The following is an 18588-nucleotide window of genomic DNA, read 5'->3' as shown; positions in this document are numbered from 1 at the left end:
AGGCAGGAGAATGGCGTGAACCCGGGAGGCGAAACTTGCAGTGAGCCGAGATTGCGCCACCGCACTCCAGCCTGGGCGACAGAGCAAGACTCTGTCTCAGAAAAAAAAAAAAAAAGCCAGGGTGGAGGGAGGGAAATGATCCAGAAAGATATGATGCATGGTGAAGCTGGAGAGAGATACAGACAAGGTAAGGCCTGCAGTGGAAAGCCATGAAAAGATTCTGGACTTCCCTGAAGGGTAGCAGGAAGGCGTTGATAGATTTTAAGCAGAAAAAGATATGATTTTTTTGTAAAGATCACACAGCTGTGGTGTGGAGAATAGGTTGTTGGGGGAAAGATGGAGTGGGGAGAAAGGTTAGGAAGCCCTTGCAGGCAAGAAATGGAGAAGAGTGGGAGTAGAGATGGAGAGAAATAGATGTGGCAAGAGATAATGATTAGGGCTTGGTGACTGATTGGATGAGGGAAAGCAAGGGGTAGGATGGTGTCAAGGATAATTCCCATATTTGTGGCAGGAACAGCCCAGTGCCTGGACATGCATTTACTGAGGATGGCCTTGGAGGAGTAAAGCATTTGAGAGAACGTCTGGGACACACTAAGCGTGAGATGCCTGTAAAACACATGTGGCAGTGTTAGGGAGGTAGATGTCCAAGCCTGTGGCTCAGAGGAGACTGGACTAGAGGACTGGACATTTGGGAATTGATGACATGGCATTGGTACTTAAAGATGTGGGCCCAGATGAGATCTTCCAGAGAGAGAGAGTGCTGCAGTGAGAAGAAGCGGCAGCTTTGCATGTGAGGAACTCCCACATTTAGAGGGCAGCAGAGAAGGGGACAGAGAAAGGGCCTTCCACGAAATGGCCAGAGAGGTAGAAGGAAACCAGGAAAGAATGGTGTCTCAGAAACCAAAGTTGGAGCTGCTGAAAGGGCAAATAGGTGAAACCATGAGAAATTGCCCCCTCTTTTTTTGTAGATCAAAACCAGACAAAATTGGTAAGCTCATATGGTTCAACCTAATTAGACCAAAACCTGGAAAAAGTAACTGACAACCTCAGTCTAAATTTTGAGGCGGGGCACGGGGTGACTCATGGCTGTAATCCCAGCACTTTGGGAGGCCAAGGCTGGACTTTAAGTCCAGGAGTTCGAGACCAGCCTGGGTCTTGAACCCTGGACTCAAAACATGGCAAAACTGCATCTCTACTAAAACAAACAACAACAACAACAAAAAAATAGTAGGTGGTGTACCCCTGTAGTCCCAGCTACTCCGGAAGCTAAGGCAGGAGGATGGCTTGAGCCGGGGAGATGGAGGTTGCAGTGAGCCGAGATCATGCCACTGTACTCCAGCCTGGGTGACAGAGCCAGACCCTGTCTCAAAAAAGAAAAAGAAAAAGAAAAAATTTTGGTGGAGATTTTGGAGCAGAAGCCAGACTCAAGATAGGGAGAAGTGGATAGCATGCGGAGAAGGAAAGAAGGAAGTAGAATTGACAGACTTGGTGATTGACTGGTAGGGGTGAAAGAAGGCAAAATCAAGGGTAGTCCCCAGGTTTCAGCTTTGGCAGCTGAGTGGTGTCAGCTGATGAAGCAGATGTGTGTTTGGAGGGGGGATGTGTGCAGATCGGTAGTCTATCATGAGTGTGAGGTGTGTGGAACTGGTGGTGCCTCTGAACTTTCTGAGTGAGACGATGAGCTGCCATTTGGGCCTATGGGTCTGGAGCCATTCATTACCACCCACATGCTCCTGACTCCCAAATAGACTTTTGGGAGTCAAAAGCATGTAGATGGGAATGGAGCATGTCAACAAGTATGTATTCAGCACCTAGCCAGTGTGGGCATTTGACTAGGTGCTAGGGTTACACTCATGAATAAGACAGTGTCCCCCTCATCCCCACCTTGCTTTGGAGCTTCCATTTTATGGGGGCAGACAGACAATAGGCAAATAAGCACAAAATAATGTTAACGGTAGTAAGTGCTATGTAGGGTTAAGGGGCATGGAGAAGACTTATTTGCCGTAGGTTAGACAGGGAAGGGCTCTCTGAGGAGGTAACATTTGAGCGGAGCCCTGAGGAGTGACTGGACGAGCCATGGAGGTCCTGCAGGACACAAACAGAAGGAAGCTCAGCAAGTCTGAGGGACAGCAAGGTGGGGCAGGAGCGAGCCAGTGAGGAGGGACTGGGGAGGCTGGAGAGTTGGGAAAGGGCCAGATCTGTGGGCTCCACAGGCCTTGGGGAGGAGGATGGAAAGTGCTCTGCAGATAGCCCCAAGCTGCGGGAAGGGCAGGGACTGGGTGAGAGGAGAGAATCCATGAAAGGCTTCCCCTTCTATCTGGGCCCCAGAGCCAGAAAAGCCCCTTTGTGCAGAGGGTGGGTGGCCTGTTCTGGGTGGGGGAAGGGCTGTGCTTGGTCCTGAGGCTGCTCCTTGAGGGGCTGGACAATGGGGCCCCTTGTGGTTGGACTTGGGAGCCAAGGGGCTCCCTCAGTGATGGGATTCCTGAGCCAGGAGGCATGTGACCCCAAGACCTTGCCAGAAGGTCTGGGACTGATGCTGGGGAATGGGGTAGGGGGATGGGGAGAGGTGGGGGGCACCTCCTCTAGAGGCTGTCTCCAGACACAGTGCCCTGTCCTGTCTCAGGCTGGAGGAGGTGAGATGGGCGGAGGAGGGGGCATGGTTCTGCTTCGGGGAATAGAGGGCAGCATCAACAGATGGCTCCATGGCAGGCCCGGAGGGAGGAGCCACTGCCCCCGGGCCCAGTGGGTAGGGGAAGGCAGAAGAGGGCCTGGCCATCCTGTCTGTCTGTGTCCCTTCAGAAGAGAGAGCATGGAGCTGGAGAGGATCGTCAGTGCAGCGCTCCTTGCCTTTGTCCAGACGCACCTCCCGGAGGCCGACCTCAGGTAGAGACGGCTCCCCGAGAAGGTTCATGTCAGTGCCCAGAGCTGGAGCTGCCAGGCAGTACTATGGGTCCTGGCCGATGGAAAGATGGCAGGAGGGCTGATTAGGATTTGCTGAAGGCCTTACTTCTCATCCTGTCCCTGTCACCTTTGTTGGGCAGATGGGAAACCATAGCTCTGAGGGAGGGGGTTATACTCTCTGGCCTCAAGGATGAAGGTCTAGCTTATAGACCTCATGAAGCTGAGGGCTGGAGTCTCAGGACAGGTGGGGGTGCTGGAGGCATCCAGTATCCTACCCAGGGCTTGTCCTGTTCCCTTCCTGCAGTGGCTTGGATGAGGTCATCTTCTCCTATGTGCTTGGGGTCCTGGAGGACCTGGGCCCCTCGGGCCCATCAGAGGAGAACTTCGATATGGAGGCCTTCACTGAGATGATGGAGGCCTATGTGCCTGGCTTCGCCCACATCCCCAGGTAGGTTTTGGCTGGGGCCAGGAGGAGGAAGGGGCTGGCTGATTATGGGGTGGGCAGGGTCATCCTCTCACCACCCTCATCTTTTCAGGGGCACAATAGGGGACATGATGCAGAAGCTCTCAGGGCAGCTGAGCGATGCCAGGAACAAAGGTGAGTCTGGAGCTCTAGGCACCTGGGTGATTCATAACCCCGCTACCCCTCCCCCCAACTCCCTGCTCCCCAGAGCCTTGGCAAACCTGATGTTCTCTTTGCCTATTTAAGAGAACCTGCAACCACAGAGCTCTGGTGTCCAAGGTCAGGTGCCCATCTCCCCAGAGCCCCTGCAGCGGCCCGAAATGCTCAAAGAAGAGACTAGGTCTGCTGCTGCTGCTGCTGCTGCAGACACCCAAGATGAGGTACTGGTAGAGAAGGGTACTGATGAGGGACCCAGGGGGCTGGAAAGAGGGGAGTATTGCCTCTTGTTAATGTTTGTACCCTTAGGCAACTGGAGCTGAGGAGGAGCTTCTGCCAGGGGTGGATGTACTCCTGGAGGTGTTCCCTACCTGTTCAGTGGAGCAGGCCCAGTGGGTGCTGGCCAAAGCTCGGGGGGACTTGGAAGAAGCTGTGCAGATGCTGGTAGAGGGGAAGGAAGAGGGGCCTGCAGCCTGGGAGGGCCCCAACCAGGTATCTTCTCCCAGCACCCTCTACCATGTAGCCTCAGCTACATTCCACCTTGGAGTTAAGCCCCAACCCCTGCCTATCCCCATCTGTTTCCCCTGCTGGTGCCCTTGGGCCTAGACCAGGCCTCCCCTCTCTGCAGGACCTGCCCAGACGCCTCAGAGGCCCCCAAAAGGATGAGCTGAAGTCCTTCATCCTGCAGAAGTGAGTCTGAGCTGGCCTGGGCTGGGCTGGGCCCTAGAGGGTCTTCCCAGGGTGACAGGAGCTTCACCCAGCCAGTTTTTGACAGGTATATGATGGTGGATAGCGCAGAGGATCAGAAGATTCACCGGCCCATGGCTCCCAAGGAGGTGAGAGAGTTAAGGGTTGCTGGGGATGTGGAATGGGTAGGACTGGCTCCTGGCTTCTGCCACTCACTGCCTGATTGCCTGACAGGCCCCCAAGAAGCTGATCCGATACATTGACAACCAGGTAGTGAGCACCAAAGGGGAGCGATTCAAAGACGTGCGGAACCCTGAGGCCGAGGAGATGAAAGCCACATACATCAACCTCAAGCCGGCCAGAAAGTACCGCTTCCATTGAGGCACTCGCCGGACTCTGCCCGAGCCTTCTAGGCTCAGATCCCAGAGGGATGCAGGAGCCCTATACCCCTACACAGGGGCCCCCTAACTCCTGTCCCCCTTCTCTATTTCTTTGCTCCATAGTGTTAACCTACTCTCGGAGCTGCCTTCATGGGCACAGTAAAGGTGGCCCAAGGAAGGTGTGAGTGCATTCTGGTCATTTCTGCCTCAAGACTGGGATACTATGCCTGTCTGACTTTTCCTCCCCAACTTCGAATCCCCTATCTTCAACAGGGCAGCACCAGGCAGGAGGGGGTAAAAAGCTCTTTATTTGAAGCTCCAGGGTGGGGCAGGGCACTGGCCTCTCACCAGAGGTCCCCACAGTTCAGGTTCCCTACAGCTCAGTGTCAGGCCCCAGCCACACAGTCCAGCTGTGCTCCGATTGGCAGGCGCGTCAGACCTGCAGGTTGACAAAAGGTGCGAAGCCAGCCATATCCTGCAGCAGCACCAGGGCCTGGTGCAGCGGCGGCTCCACGTCGATGTCCACGCCGCGCTTCCGCAAGCGGCTCAGGCTGGACTCCGCCACATGGTGGCAGTGCCGCACCCGCAGCGAGCGCAGCGCGGGGCAGTACTCGGCCAATGTCCTGAGGGAGGAGCAGGGTGAGGCTAGGGGCATGAAGCCACCACACCCTTGGTGGGGTAAGGTGGGAGCCCGGGCTCACTCAGCCTCGGACTGGCTCTGGCAAAATCCCAGTCTCCCTCCAGCTCGGGGCAGGGGCATACTTTTTCCGTCCCTACACAAGGGAGGCACCTGGATTGGCTTCCAGTGAGCTGGAGACTTCCCGTCTCATTTAAGGGGGGGAACTCGGCCCTCAGCTCCACCTAGGATTGCAAGGTTTCCCGCTTGTTGAAGAAAAGCCAGAAGTCGACTTTCTATGTGAAATCTCCAATGTGTAAATATTGGTTCAAAAAAGTTTTTAAACTATGGGCTCTCTGGCCTAAGCAACCCTAGAGGCCCTTTCTGTTCAGAATGGGGGTGCTGTGGTTTGCAGGAAGATTCAGAAGCCTCAGTCCGAGCTTTTAACAACTACAGCCCGCCCCATACCTGCAGAGGCTAAGTGACTGCCCTCCTCCCGCCCCATCAAGCCCAGGCACCTGACACCGTCGCTTCCGACGCGGAGGCAGCCGGTGAGGTCAAGGTGCTGGAGTTCTGGGCAGTTCCGAGCCAACTCTTGAACCGCGGCGTCCCCCACGTTGGCGTTGACGGCCAGAGAGAGGCTGCGGAGGCCAGCGCCGCGCCTCTGCGCCAGGTACACGATGGCCTCGTCCTTGAGCTGGCGGCAGGCGGTGAGATCCAGCTCCTCCAGGGCCGGGCAGCGGTCAGCGAGGCCGCGCAGCGCCAGCCCGTCCACCCAGTCACAGTGCGCGAGCGACAGGCGCTGCAGGCGTGGGCAGCCCTCGGCCAGCGCCCCAAGCGCCCGACGACTCAGTTGCCCGCAACCGCCGAGCGCCACACTCCGCAACTGCGAATTACGCGCCAGCACCGGCACCAGGTCCTCATCTGACAACCATTCGTGACACGGCGCCAGCGCCAGCTCCTGCAGCCCCTCGGCGTCCCGCAGCAGCCGGGCCAATGCGGCCCGCGGGATCTGCAGACCCACCTGCGGGCGGGGAGGCACCCCAACTCTCAGCCCGTCCCGCACTCCTCAGCCGCCTATGCGCCTCTGAGTTCTTTTCTGGCAGCCTCCTGCTCTCCCAGGAGAGACCTCACTCTCCCTCTGAGTCGCTACCCAGTACTTGCCCTTTGGGAGTACTCCCTGCTGCGTGGATCCCTCCCCGGGCAGCCCCGGCGGCCCAAGGGGGTCCAGAAGGGTATACTGCGGGGCTGGGGGCTGGGCTAGAGGCGGGGCGGTACCCAGGCAGGGGCGGGGCTTCAGCCCCCGGCTCACCTGCGCTGCATCGAAGCGACGCAGCCCGGCCAGGTGAAGCTGCACCAGCGCCCGGAAGGCCCGGCTAACGCGCTGCAGCCGGAGCAGCTGGCACAGCGGGACCCGGTTCAGGACGTGTGGGAGCAGCACATCTTCCCAGGGCAGGTCCAGGAGCCTGCGAGTAAAGGGGCGTTGGCACCGGCGTCCCGAGGCCACTATTACCTGCGAGTCCACCTCCGTTATGCTTCTGCGCCCCAGCTCCCAAGAGCGGCCCCCAGACCCAGCCCCGGCTCGGATACCCTCCCGCAGGTTCGTCTTCCCTCTCTCGGCCCCTCCGGTACTCGGTACCTGACGGCCCCGGGCTCTTGCTCCCCTCCGGACGGCTCCATCGGTGGCTCCATCGGCTGTATATTGCGCGTGCGCAGTAAGATTTTCTCGCTTTGGCCTTGGAGTGGCCGTGCCAAACCCGCCTCCTTGGGCTGTAGAGATAGACCTATTCAATCGAGTGCCGTGTCACCGAGGATCCAATCTGAAAGCTTTTCGGGTAGACCCCGAAACACAGGCGGAACAGACCGGTGGTGTAACATTAGGCCTCGCCTTCTCAGCTACAGAGCTTGAGGCCCGAAGCTGGAGAATGCGGTGGGCATCAGAGACTGGCTTCTGTCGTCCTCTTGGGCCAGTAGCCGCCTCTGAGTGAAGTGATGATGGAAGGAGCAGGCAAGGCCAAACGCGGAGGGGGCGGAGCCAGGACTCCTAGGTTACCGGCCTCGCCTCTGCCCTCTGGTCGCGTTTAGCGACTTTGAAAAACGGAGAGAAACTATCCAGGCTCTTACTGTCTGCCACGTAACAGGTGTTCAATAAGTAATTGTTGAAATAATGAATGAATGGGCGAGGCTATAATTTTTCCCTCATCAAGTAAACCTGCTCAAACCTCCCATTCCTGATTAATTGTGAAGAGCTATCCAGCCTCTTCCACTTCGTAACAGTTTGGGCCGCGTTTCTGCCTGGGGAAGAGAGACGTAGGGGGCGCAAATAAAGACTATATGTCCAACTGGGTCCCTTTCATTTCCTCCAAAGGTCCAGGGTCCTGAGAAGAAGGAGAGCTCAGCTCAGCCCGCCAGGAGTAGTGCTTCTCGGCTGGCCTTGGGTTTAGTTTTAGGGTCTGAGGCTGGGTCCGCCCTGGGGCAGTGAGGCCCCAGACCTCTGGACTCGGCTTCAAGACTGCCTCTCACCGCGTCCCCACGTCCCAGTCCCAGGATCCGCTCCGGGGGACCCCAGGGGTAGTGCCTTCCCCCATCATCCACGGGATGAGTATGGGGGGATGTGAAGGACGCGAGGGCCGCTGCACCGCTGACGGTCTGGCGTTCCTTCGGTGCAACCGCTTCAGCTGGCTCATCACCATGAAAACCACTTCTCATCTGTTATCTCGTCAGGGCTTCGGGCACCTCTGAAAGGTGGGCAGGTCTATGCTATCTCTCCATTTTAAAGATGGGGAAACCGAGGCCCTGGAGAGGAAGCGCCTTGTCCAGAATCAAGCCAGACGGGAATAGAGAACCCAGACATCTGGTTTTCCCAGAATTCCTTCCACGTTTCCCCACCCCGCAAGGCAGCGAGAAGGGAGAAGCCAGTGGCGCGGAAGGACAAAAAAGGGGTCAAGTTAGGTGAGGGCTTGCTACCTCTTCTTCCTCAGCCTGCTTAGGGAGGGGGTAGCTGGGAGGACTGACCCCTGCAAAGATAGAGCCACGTGAGCGCGCACCACCTCCGGCCGCGCGCCTCGTCCCCCTCCCCTCTTTGTTCGCGCCTCTGCGCCTGCGCAGTGCGACAAATCTGGCGCTGTCCCCTTCAGCACCACGCGGAGTCCGCGCCGCCCCTCCCCGCGGTGAGCCCCGCGCGCCCCCGCCTCGCACGTCCTCGCGCCCCCTGACTGCCCGAACAGACCCCTTCTTCCTTCCGAGGTCACCATCTGCCCTCCCTGGCCCTCCCAAAGAGAGTAGTTGCCATAGTAACTCGAGCGGCTCTTTCTTAAAATAGCAGGGTCCCCTTCTACCCTGGCCAAGGGCACAAGGGTTGCCTGTCGCCCACGTCTTCCAGTCCCTAGGTCATCTCTTACCCCTGGGCAGGCGTGACGACACCTAACTCAGGCAGCAAGGAAGTTCTTCCTGAAATCTGATTTAACATCCCCCTGCTGCATCCTGGGGGGGTGGTCACGGTTGGGTCTCCTGGGTCCGAGACTCAAAACCCCTGGCGGGTTCAAGACGGTGTTCCCTAGATCTCCTTTCCATAGTTGATGGTCTCCTGGATTTAGGGGGCGGGTCCAGTCTACACCCATACCGTGTGCTTGGCGCGGCCGCGTGCTCGTGGGGGCGGGAGCGCGTGTGGCATGTAACAGGTCATGTGGCAGCCTCCTAGGGACACGCGTGGGGTCTGGAGCGGGACACGCGTGTGCAGCCGGGCCTTACGTGTGGCTCAAGGGGCGGTGGGCGAGACAGACGTGGACACAAGTGGGGTGGGGCACGTCAGGGTCTGGGGAATAGAACTAGGGGTTCCATGCGCCCTCCTCCTTGTCTGGGGCGGGTCTTAGGTTGGCGGGAGAGCCCAGCGGGGACCTAGCGACCAAGGGGGCTGGCAGCCTCCGGGGCTCCGGGCCCTGGGAGAGGGCGGGGGGTGGGGGGGATTAGCGTTGCCTGAGCGGCGCGTAGGGGGTAGGGGGAGGGACTGAGAGGCGGGCGGGCCTGGAGCAAACGGGAGCTGCGCTGCCTTCACAGCTCAGCTGGGCCCAGCCTCTCCTCTGTCTCTCCTCGGTCCCAGCTCTGGGCGAGCAGCGGTGAGTACTGAGGTGGCATTGAGTTGGGGCTGCGCCGGGTATGCGCTGGGACCCCGTTGAGCTTCCAGAACCTGCCTGGCAGGGTTGCTACTCCTGACCTCTGCCCCTCCCCTGCATTGCCACCAGAGGCCCCTTTACCTGGTTCTGGTCTCTCCCGGATGGGATCTGTCTTACCCCTGGGGAGAGAGGGAGAGGAGAGGAATATGATGCAGATTCCCCTCAAGAGACCCTAGTAGGTGGGGGGGAGGGGAGGGTGTGTGTCCCTGCTTGAGTGTGTACATCTGTATGTGTACATCTGTATGTGTATGTGACTGTGAGCAGTAGGTCTCTGTGAGTGTCTGATACACCTGGACCTCTGTGTGCACTGGAGAATGACAGCCTGTGTATATATTTGGGTACCTCTTTGTGTCTTCCTGTTTGATGATGGTGTGTGTGTAAAACAAGCATGTGCCTTTTCATTACACACATATTTGTTATGACTATGAGAGTGCATGAGGGTGTGTCTTTGAGCAGTGTGTGTGTGTCTGTGTCTGTGTGTGCCAGAGGGTGTTGCCTATGAATGTGTTTAACTGTGTACTGACATATTTGTCCTTATGTATGTGTGTGTGTGCATGTGTGTCTGTGTATGTGTGTGCCTGTCTGTACCTGTATGAAGAAAAGAATGTCCCTGGCCGGGTGCGGTGGCTCACGCCTATAATCCCAGCACTTTGGGAGGCGGAGGCAGGTGGATCTCCTGAGGTCAGGAGTTCAAAACCAGCCTGGACAACATGGTGAAACTCTGTCTCTACTAAAAATACGAAAATTAGCCAGGCGTAGTGGTGGGCGCCTGTAATCCCAGCTATTCGGGAGTCTGAGGCAAGAGAATCACTTGAACCTGGGAGGCAGAGGTTGCAGTGAGCCGAGATAGCACCATTCCACTCCAGCCTGGTCACAGGGGTGAAACTCTATCTCAAAAAAAAAAAAGAAGAAGAAGAAGAAGAAGAAGAATGTCCCTTTCCCATTCAGTATGTATATATTGGGGGTAGGACCCTCTGCTCAGGCCTTTCTCCCCACTTCCATGCTGTGCCTCTCAGCCCTTCAGCATCCCTATATAACCCCTGTTCTTCTTCCCTCTCCTTCCAGGAGGCCTGAGTTTCCCTTCCCTGAGTGAGAAGCCTCCATAAGAGAGACTATAGGGGTCACAGGGCGGTATGATGGTGACAGCTGGCTGACACCCCTTCTCCAAAGGGTGGAGTACCAACTTCCCCCATTCCAGAAGTAGCTCCAAAGTGCCATAAGAACTTCGGGCTCACTCAACTTCTGAAGTTGCTTCCTCTGTCCTCCCAGGGTGATGCTCAGGGCCCCAGGCAGAAGGAAAGGAGCCAGGGGCCCACCGGGTGTATAATTCTTTTCTCCTCAGGCCTCTATGGAAGTAGCCCCCAGGCGTGGGATCAGTGATCCCATATTACCAGGATGAGCTAGGCCCCTGGTACTCAGAGGTCCCAGCCAACCTTCCTTTCCCTATCTCTGCTGTCCTGTCCATCTAACTCCTTGGCAGTTCACCCCATGCTCCCCTTCCTCTTTTACAGGCCTGTCTGAAGAGCATGCAGCCCCCTTACTCCCCGCCTGGCCTCGCCATCCCTGCCCCCCCAGCCTGACCCCCGGCCCCAGCATGGCCCAGGGTGCCATGCGCTTCTGCTCGGAAGGCGACTGTGCCATCTCCCCACCACGATGCCCACGCCGCTGGCTCCCCGAAGGCCCAGTGCCCCAGAGCCCCCCAGCCAGCATGTATGGCAGCACAGGCTCCTTGCTACGGCGAGTGGCAGGTCCAGGTCCTCGAGGCCGGGAACTGGGACGTGTGACAGCACCCTGTACACCTCTGCGTGGCCCCCCCTCACCCCGTGTTGCTCCCTCACCCTGGGCACCCTCTTCACCCACTGGGCAGCCCCCACCCGGGGCCCAGAGCTCTGTGGTCATCTTCCGCTTTGTGGAGAAGGCCAGTGTGAGGCCACTGAATGGGCTACCTGCTCCCGGGGGCTTGAGTCGGAGCTGGGATCTGGGGGGGGTTTCTCCTCCCAGGCCCACCCCAGCCCTTGGGCCTGGCTCCAACCGGAAGTTACGGCTGGAAGCATCCACATCAGACCCACTCCCCGCCAGAGGAGGCTCCGCCCTACCTGGCAGCCGGAACCTTGTACATGGGCCGCCAGCCCCACCCCAGGTTGGAGCAGATGGCCTTTACTCCTCTCTCCCCAATGGGCTTGGGGGCCCCCCTGAGCGCCTGGCCACACTCTTCAGAGGACCTGCTGACACTGGATTCCTGAACCAGGTATGCAACTTCCCCTGGGCTCCCGGGGCCCCCAGTGTAGGGGCAAGGCTTAACCTCCTGTCAGACATGGGCTTGTCTGCTGTTCACTCTGAATCCTTTAATCTGTCCTAAATCTGCCTCTCTCTTGCCCTCTGTGTTTGTCTCTGTGTCTCTGCACCTCCATCTCTGTCCCTGCATGTTTTAATTTCTGTTTCTGTCCCATATTCTTGTGTCCTTGTATGTCTGGTTTTATCTCTGGGTGCCTGTGTCTCCCTCCTTGGCTCAGGGGGATACCTGGTCCTCCCCCCGGGAAGTTTCCTCTCATGCCCAGAGAATCGCTCGAGCCAAATGGGAATTCTTCTATGGCTCCTTGGACCCCCCCAGCTCAGGTAAGGCCTGGGACTGAGGCAGAGAGAACAGGGCAGGACCTTCCCCACAGCAGCTGAGACTCAGTAGGGAGCCCTCCTTCAAACTTCGCCTAATCCTTGGAATTGGCTCTTGAGTCAGCCAATGTCTCCCCAGGCCTCAATCTTTCCATCTGCGCTATGATGGGAGGCTGGAGGATAGGGACTGGGTGGGACACCTGGAGGAAACTGAGTAATGGAGGGAGGGGACGGCAGGATATTGAGGGGCATTCCATGGAGTAGAAAAGAGGCTCAGCAGGGCTCAGTGGCCCCAGCATTTTGGGAGGCCAAGGCAGGAGGATTGCTCAAAGCCAGCAATCCAACACCAGCCTGGGCAACATAGCGAGTCTCTACAAAAAATTTAATTAGCTGGATGTAGTGGTGTGCACTTATAGTCCCAACTACTGGGGACGCTGGGTTGGGAGGATCCCTTGAGTCCAGGCGATCAAGGCTGCAGTGAGTTATAATTGCACCAATGCACTTCAGCGTGACACAGTGAGACCCTGTCTCAAAAAAGAAAGAAAGAGAGAGAAAGAGAGAAAGAAAAAGACTGGTTTTCCCCCAGTTCCTCAAAGCCATTTGACAAGAACTTGATTTTAAATGAGCTCCACTGGCACCAGGAACAAGCTAAGTTTGTAGCAGGAGGAATGGTGGCTAGACAGTGAGAGAACTTCCTGCCAATATGAGGCAGTGGGCAGAGCTCCTACAGCAGAATTAGGACAGGGAGCTGACGTGGATAACCTCCTGACCTGGATGCCTATGCACACTACAGGTGCTAAGCCCCCAGAGCAGGCCCCCCCATCTCCACCTGGGGTGGGCTCAAGGCAGGGCTCTGGGGTGGCTGTGGGGCAAGCGGCCAAGTACTCAGAGACAGACCTGGACACGGTGCCCCTGAGGTGCTACCGCGAGACTGACATCGATGAGGTGCTGGCTGAGCGGGAGGAGGCTGACTCGGCCATTGAAAGTCAGCCCAGCTCTGAGGGTCCACCAGGCACTGCCCACCCACCTGCCCCACGGCCCGGCCTACGCCCTGACCCTCATCCCAGCCTCGGCAGTGGCAATGAGGATGAGGACGAGGATGAGGCAGGCGGGGAAGAAGATGTGGATGACGAGGTGTTTGAGGCCTCTGACGGGGCCCGGTGAGTGGGGGAGTGGGAGAAGGAAGTGGCTTCCCATTGGCATACAGGCAGAGCGGGGCTCAAAGGGCTTGGGATAGAGATGGGTGTGGGCATGGTGTATAGCAGGAGATTCTAGACAGAGGCCTGAGGCTTGGCAGAACACTGGGGATGTGGGAAGCAAAGAGGCCAGGGGTTCAAGCAGAACAGGGGGCAGGGTGAGAGGCCAAAGGCTGCAGTCAAGCCCAGGATCACAGGAGCATGAGTCTGGATCCTGGTGGGAGAGTGGGGAGTGTGGGGACATTCCTTTCCGTCTCACACCCCAGTGTCGCTTGGAGCCTCATCTTCTCCTAAGATGTTGCCAGAAATAGAAATGGGATGGCAGGAGGGAAGCGGATCAGGGAAAATGAGGAGAAAGGGAGATTAGCAGGGAGGGAGGGGACTGGGTGCTGGGGACTGGTAGGGCTGGTGTGCCTCAGGGGGCACTGAATAGCTTGGTCCCCTACCCTGGAGGCTCTTTTTTGTTAGTGGGCAGGAGCCAGTGAAAAGGAGATGATAATCCCCTAAGCAGAGTCAGTGTGAGAGTTCAGTGAAATTCTGCCTGAGCCCTGTAATCTGGGCCCCTAATCAGAGGTTCTCCCTGCCCCTGCAGGCCAGGGAGCCGGATGCCTCTCAAGTCACCTGTGCCCTTTCTACCTGGGACCAGCCCCTCGGCTGATGGGCCTGACTCTTTCAGTTGTGTGTTCGAAGCCATCCTGGAGTCACACCGGGCCAAAGGCACCTCCTATACCAGCCTCGCCTCGCTAGAGGCCTTGGCCTCACCTGGCCCAACCCAGAGCCCCTTCTTCACCTTTGAGCTGCCTCCCCAACCCCCTGCCCCCCGGCCTGACCCACCAGCTCCCGCCCCACTTGCCCCTCTTGAACCGGATTCTGGTACCAGCTCTGCTGCTGATGGTCCTTGGACACAGAGAGGGGAGGAGGAGGAGGCAGAGGCCAGAGCCAAGCTGGCCCCAGGGAGGGAGCCCCCTAGTCCCTGCCACTCAGAGGACAGCCTTGGGCTGGGTGCAGCACCCCTTGGCAGGTAAGTAATTCCTTTTGTCCCTCAGACTTGAGGCCCCCAGGGCTCCAGAAACAGCTGCTGTAAGGGACAGATCCTGAGTGTGAGGATTAGTTTATATTCCTGACCCCTGAGTAGGGGTGGTTAGGGGATGCAGATCCTGTTTTCCCATTTGGAGGACTACTGCCATTAGCTGTGAGGGGGAGTTCCTCACAGCGCCTCTCTTGGTCTCAAGTCCAGTGGCTTGAGAAAGCATGATTCAGCATTGAAGGATCCCCGGAGAATACCCTTCTTGCTCTCCTGGAGGGCTCTTTCTTCCCTTGGCAGAGTCTTTAGCCTGCTCAGAATTCTTGTGACCTTACCCCCACCCAGCCTGGAAGCTTCACCAAAGATGCAGCCACCAGCCTCTCCCACTGCCTCCCTCCCATGTCGCCCCTGCCCAATCAGGCATCTCTCGTCCAGCTCCAGGAAGTCCTTTCACAGTCTAACCTTTCTGCTCTCCCCTCTGCCAGCTACCCTCTCAGTCATGGAAGCCATGGCAACAGGAGGGGGTGGCCAGGGAGACAGGGTTGCCTAGCAACCAGGAGTTTCCGGCCTCTGTCTCTAGGGTGACAGGTGGCTTTGCGAGTAGAGCAGCTGGGGTGGGAAGGGGAGGAGAGAAAGGGAATGAGGGTGCGCACCCTGACCCTTAACCCCCTAACTCCAGAGCCTGCTTCTGTGTGGGTAGAGGGGGAGCACCAAGGAGAGGCTCCTCTCCCTAAAAGGCAGGAGGGGGAAAGCCTTCGGACCAGTATCCCTGCTGCCCTCAAATCTTTCCCTGACCCTCCACAGTTCCTCCGTAGTAGCCCATCTATTCCACCTTTGTCCATAGTCTAAGAGACAAAGGACTATTTTCTGTGTAGGGCCAAGGTGGGAACAGATAACCTACATCTAATAGCAAATGTAGGCCCCTGGGAGCTTGGGGAAGCAACCAGAACTCCCACAGCAGCAAGATGGATGTGGGTTAGATTTAAGGCAGGACTTCCACAGAGAGGTGGTAATGATAGAGTAGGCTGATGGAGAGAATCTAATCTCCTTCCCAGGGAAAAAGAAGAATGCTTTCCCATGTCCCTCCACTCCCTCCCCTTCTCCACCTTCTGCGCCTGGAGGCAGAAGGAGGGTCTGGATGGCTCCAAAGGACCCTGCCCCAGCCTGAGCTGGTGTTCTATCCCGGCAGCGAACCACCCCTGAGCCAGCTGGTGTCCGACTCAGACTCAGAGCTGGACAGCACAGAGCGGCTGGCCCTGGGAAGCACAGACACCTTGTCCAATGGGCAGAAAGCAGACCTGGAGGCTGCACAGCGCCTGGCCAAGAGACTGTACCGACTAGACGGCTTCAGGAAGGCTGATGTGGCCCGGCACCTTGGCAAGAAGTAAAGCCACTAGGCTGGGACTGAGGATGGGGGCAGAGGGAGTGCATCCTGAAGGCAGCTCTCCATCTAATGTCCCCAGGTCATTGGGTAATCCCCACCTGACCCCCTGCGCTTCCCCTTGAGACCCTACCTGTCTCTCTATCCTGCCCACAGCAATGACTTCAGCAAACTGGTGGCTGGGGAGTACCTCAAGTTCTTTGTCTTCACGGGCATGACTCTGGACCAAGCTCTCAGGTGGGTGTTGACCCTTTGAAGGACAGCCCCCACTCTCCAGGCTTCATGTTAGGGCCCCAGGATGCCTCCTCTGAGCCCCTCTGTCCCCCACAAGCTGTCCTGACCTCACCCTTCCCAAGCTGGCTAGGCATGACCAAGGTCCAGAGCTGCCTGGTAAAGGGACGTTGGGTAGGGGTGATGGGTGAATGGTCAGGGTGCATACCCTCATCCCCTTTCTCTCCTCCCCTTCCCACCCCAGCTGCTCTACTCTCAAAGCCACCTGTCACCCCAGAGACAGAGGCCAGAAACTCCTGGTTGCTAGGCAACCCTCTCTTGCCCCTTCCCCAGGGTGTTTCTGAAGGAGCTGGCCTTAATGGGTGAGACCCAGGAACGAGAGCGCGTGCTGGCCCACTTCTCCCAGCGATACTTCCAGTGCAATCCTGAAGCCCTGTCCTCAGAGGGTGAGGAGTTCCGAGAGCAGGGGGGTTCTTAGCTGGCCACAGAGGCAAAATGGGCTGGGCCCTGTGTGTGTGTACAAGAGCATGAGTGTGTGTACAGCAGGGAATAGATATACATATGTGTAGGCATGTGAACTTGCATGTGTGCAGACAGTGCTGTCATGCCTGCATGTATGTGGAACTATACATGTGGGCAGGCATATTGCTAGGGTTGAGTGTGCTGTGAAGAGGCAGGAGTTTGCATGCCTGTGCAGGCCAGTGCTTGGCTGGAGTGGGGTTTCTGTTTGACTGCCCTGGTCTACAGGACTGTGCTGTGGTTCACTTTCTTGTGGTCCAGGCTTAGAGGCAAGGGAACGTTGGGGCAACTAGTGGGCAGCCCTCACAGTACCTGAGGGAGCCAGGGACGGATCCTGAGAAGAGGGCTAGGTCCTTGCTGAGGGATCTGTTGGAAGAGGAGCTCTTTGTAGGGAGGGTTCACTAATGGGGTTCAGGAGGTAGGAGGTTGCCGGCCAAAGCAGGTGGAGATGAACTGGGAGGTTGGGGAATATGGCTGTGGGAAGGGTCCCTGGGAGGCAGCCAAGGCTGAAAGTCAGCTCTCCCCTAGACGGCGCCCACACTCTGACCTGTGCGCTCATGCTGCTCAACACCGATCTCCACGGCCACGTGAGTGGGGGCCGGGCGGGCAGGAGCCAGAAAACAAACCCCTGGCCAGACATTCAGGACCTGGGAGGCCAAGGGCCCTCCAAACTCACAGGCTTCTGTTGCCTCCCTTAGAACATCGGGAAGCGCATGACCTGCGGGGACTTCATCGGGAACCTGGAGGGCCTCAATGACGGCGGCGACTTCCCTAGGGAGCTGCTCAAGGTGGGGGGCGGGGCAGGGTAGAAGTTGCCGGAGGGGAAGGATGGAGGACCCAGTCGGCGACGGAGTCCGGAGTCCAAGGGAGGGCAGGACTGGGGCTTGCCGGCCCCCGCTACTGCTGCGGGGGCCTGGGCTCTCGTGACTCAGCCTGGGGACCACCCCCTCCCCCGGCCCCACGCGCAGGCTCTCCCGGAACATGGCGCACATGCGTGCGGTCGCGGCTGCGCGCGGCGGGGGAGGGGACCCGGTTCTGGAAAACACGCGAGCAGGCGGCCCAGGCCCCTGCATTTGCCTTCATCAGTTCCCCTCCTCCAGTGTGTGCTGGGGTGGAAGGCGGGAGTTGCGGGGGTCCCTGCACGGGGCCGGGATTGGGTGGGGGTACACTCCACACTGCTCCCCCGCCGCGTGGACAGCCAAAAAGACCCTCCTGGTGCTGCTGCGCTGCAGGGACTCAGAGGGAGAGGGGACTGAGATGGACTAAGCTTTTCCAAGGTCTGGCAGCGAGTTAGCGCAAAGCTGGAGCTAGAAACTGCTTTCTGGCTCCCTGTGAGCAGTCCCCGTTCCCAGGCGCCAGCTCCATGACCCATAACTGAGGGGTCAGATACGTAGGGGCTGGTGCCGGTGGGAGAAGGGAACGGCTCGTCCAATGGGTTCACTCTTCTCCCTGATGTGGTGGTAGTTTATCCAGGGAGGCCTGGACTCACTTGAAGAAACCCCCAGGCTTGGACAAAGGTGTCTCTGCGCCACTACATACATGTAACAGCACAGGAGTGTCCCAGGGCGTGTCTGTGAGCTTGGGGTGCTGGGCTTCTGAGTTTGGGGTGTATCCGAGAGGGAAAGTCCATGGTGAGCTGGGGTGTATGCTTGAGTTGAGTTGCATCTGTGTGCCCGGGCGTCGTGAATCAAGGGTTTGTATGGCTTGGTGTGTTTGTGTTTTAGGGCTTACGATTTAGAGTGTGTGTCTGAGTTGGGGTGTAGGCTGGATGTTTATGTGTGGTGGGGTGTACATCTTCGAATTGGCCGTGTCTGAGGTATGCCATATGCCTCTGAGTAGGGGGTGTATGTTTGTGAGCTAAAGATTGTAAGTTTTGAAGTGTCCATTTGAATGGGTAGTGTCTGCGAGTTGGGGTGACCGTGAACTGGTGCGTCTGGTTTGTTGGGGTGTACGTCAGAATCGAGGTGTGTTACGTGACTTGGGATCTATATATGGGGGGTATCTGCGGGTGAGCTGCATGAAGTCGGGGCTGCTCCTTCCCTGCCTTGGTCCTCCCTCGGGGCCCTTCTTGGCTCAGTGGAAAAGGGCCGCAGGGAAGCGGTCCGACCTCTCGCCTCCCACCACCCCAACCCAGACGAGCCAGAAGGGAGTTCCAGACCCTGCTGGGTCCGCCCAGCGTCACAGCCCCAGGCATAGCGGCGCTCCCAGCCTCCCCGGAGCTGCCACCCACGCTGGCCTCCCCAGGCTCCTCC

The 18588-nt window shown here is 57.9% G+C and overlaps 3 protein-coding genes across 6 annotated transcripts in view; 2 read left to right on the top strand and 1 right to left on the bottom strand.

The window, feature by feature from the left end:
- Positions 1 to 4765, top strand: part of CUEDC2 (CUE domain containing 2) — a 12151-nt gene extending 7386 nt beyond the window's left edge. Inside the window, exons 2-9 of one of the 2 annotated variants that reach the window (XM_011977469.1) lie at positions 2800 to 2883; positions 3206 to 3349; positions 3438 to 3499; positions 3611 to 3744; positions 3830 to 4012; positions 4149 to 4210; positions 4296 to 4356; positions 4442 to 4765. In XM_011977469.1, the coding sequence (XP_011832859.1) occupies positions 2810 to 2883; positions 3206 to 3349; positions 3438 to 3499; positions 3611 to 3744; positions 3830 to 4012; positions 4149 to 4210; positions 4296 to 4356; positions 4442 to 4588 (867 nt within the window). In that variant the 5' untranslated portion in view covers positions 2800 to 2809 and the 3' untranslated portion in view covers positions 4589 to 4765. The remainder of the gene's footprint in view (positions 1 to 2799; positions 2884 to 3205; positions 3350 to 3437; positions 3500 to 3610; positions 3745 to 3829; positions 4013 to 4148; positions 4211 to 4295; positions 4357 to 4441) is intronic. The other variant, XM_011977471.1, reaches the window with a different exon arrangement.
- A 110-nt stretch (positions 4766 to 4875) lies between these two features.
- FBXL15 (F-box and leucine-rich repeat protein 15) lies at positions 4876 to 8830 on the bottom strand. Of its 2 annotated transcripts, none has more exons than XM_011977466.1 (5): positions 8605 to 8830; positions 6843 to 6973; positions 6516 to 6669; positions 5722 to 6227; positions 4876 to 5210 (listed from the first exon to the last, which is right to left on the bottom strand). In XM_011977466.1, the coding sequence occupies exons 2-5, from the start codon at positions 6893 to 6895 to the stop codon at positions 5021 to 5023; spliced, it is 903 nt and encodes a 300-aa protein (XP_011832856.1). In that variant the 5' UTR covers positions 6896 to 6973; positions 8605 to 8830; the 3' UTR covers positions 4876 to 5020. The 2 variants fall into 2 exon arrangements, with proteins under 2 accessions (XP_011832856.1, XP_011832855.1); XM_011977465.1 differs by lacking the exon at positions 8605 to 8830 and adding an exon at positions 7727 to 8221.
- The window catches only part of PSD (pleckstrin and Sec7 domain containing), a 17042-nt gene continuing 6554 nt past the window's right edge, over positions 8101 to 18588 (top strand). The window contains exons 1-11 of one of the 2 annotated variants that reach the window (XM_011977467.1): positions 8101 to 8155; positions 9260 to 9318; positions 10887 to 11623; positions 11889 to 11991; positions 12779 to 13145; positions 13774 to 14202; positions 15395 to 15589; positions 15743 to 15823; positions 16151 to 16263; positions 16865 to 16923; positions 17035 to 17124. In XM_011977467.1, coding sequence (XP_011832857.1) covers positions 10970 to 11623; positions 11889 to 11991; positions 12779 to 13145; positions 13774 to 14202; positions 15395 to 15589; positions 15743 to 15823; positions 16151 to 16263; positions 16865 to 16923; positions 17035 to 17124 — 2091 coding nt within the window. In that variant the 5' untranslated portion in view covers positions 8101 to 8155; positions 9260 to 9318; positions 10887 to 10969. Of the gene's footprint in view, positions 8156 to 8307; positions 8374 to 9259; positions 9319 to 10886; positions 11624 to 11888; positions 11992 to 12778; positions 13146 to 13773; positions 14203 to 15394; positions 15590 to 15742; positions 15824 to 16150; positions 16264 to 16864; positions 16924 to 17034; positions 17125 to 18588 lie in introns of those variants that run through there. The other variant, XM_011977468.1, reaches the window with a different exon arrangement.

Source organism: Mandrillus leucophaeus, unplaced genomic scaffold, assembly GCF_000951045.1.
Source record: "Mandrillus leucophaeus isolate KB7577 unplaced genomic scaffold, Mleu.le_1.0 Scaffold18, whole genome shotgun sequence".
NCBI classification, from domain to species: domain Eukaryota; kingdom Metazoa; phylum Chordata; class Mammalia; order Primates; family Cercopithecidae; genus Mandrillus; species Mandrillus leucophaeus.
The sequence above is the reverse complement of the archived record's forward strand: the minus strand, read 5'-3'. Positions and strand labels throughout refer to the sequence as shown.

What these genes read in the sequence shown, in the direction of transcription:
- FBXL15 (XM_011977465.1), bottom strand. Translation starts at nt 7,912, where the DNA reads ATGAGAAGTGGTTTTCATGGTGATGAGCCAGCTGAAGCGGTTGCACCG. An exon ending in GACTGGGACGTGGGGACGCG is followed by an intron (nt 6,974 to 7,726) that starts GTGAGAGGCAGT and finishes CTATCTCTACAG; the next exon opens with CCCAAGGAGGCGGGTTTGGC. An exon ending in CAAGAGCCCGGGGCCGTCAG is followed by an intron (nt 6,670 to 6,842) that starts GTACCGAGTACC and finishes CTTTACTCGCAG; the next exon opens with GCTCCTGGACCTGCCCTGGG.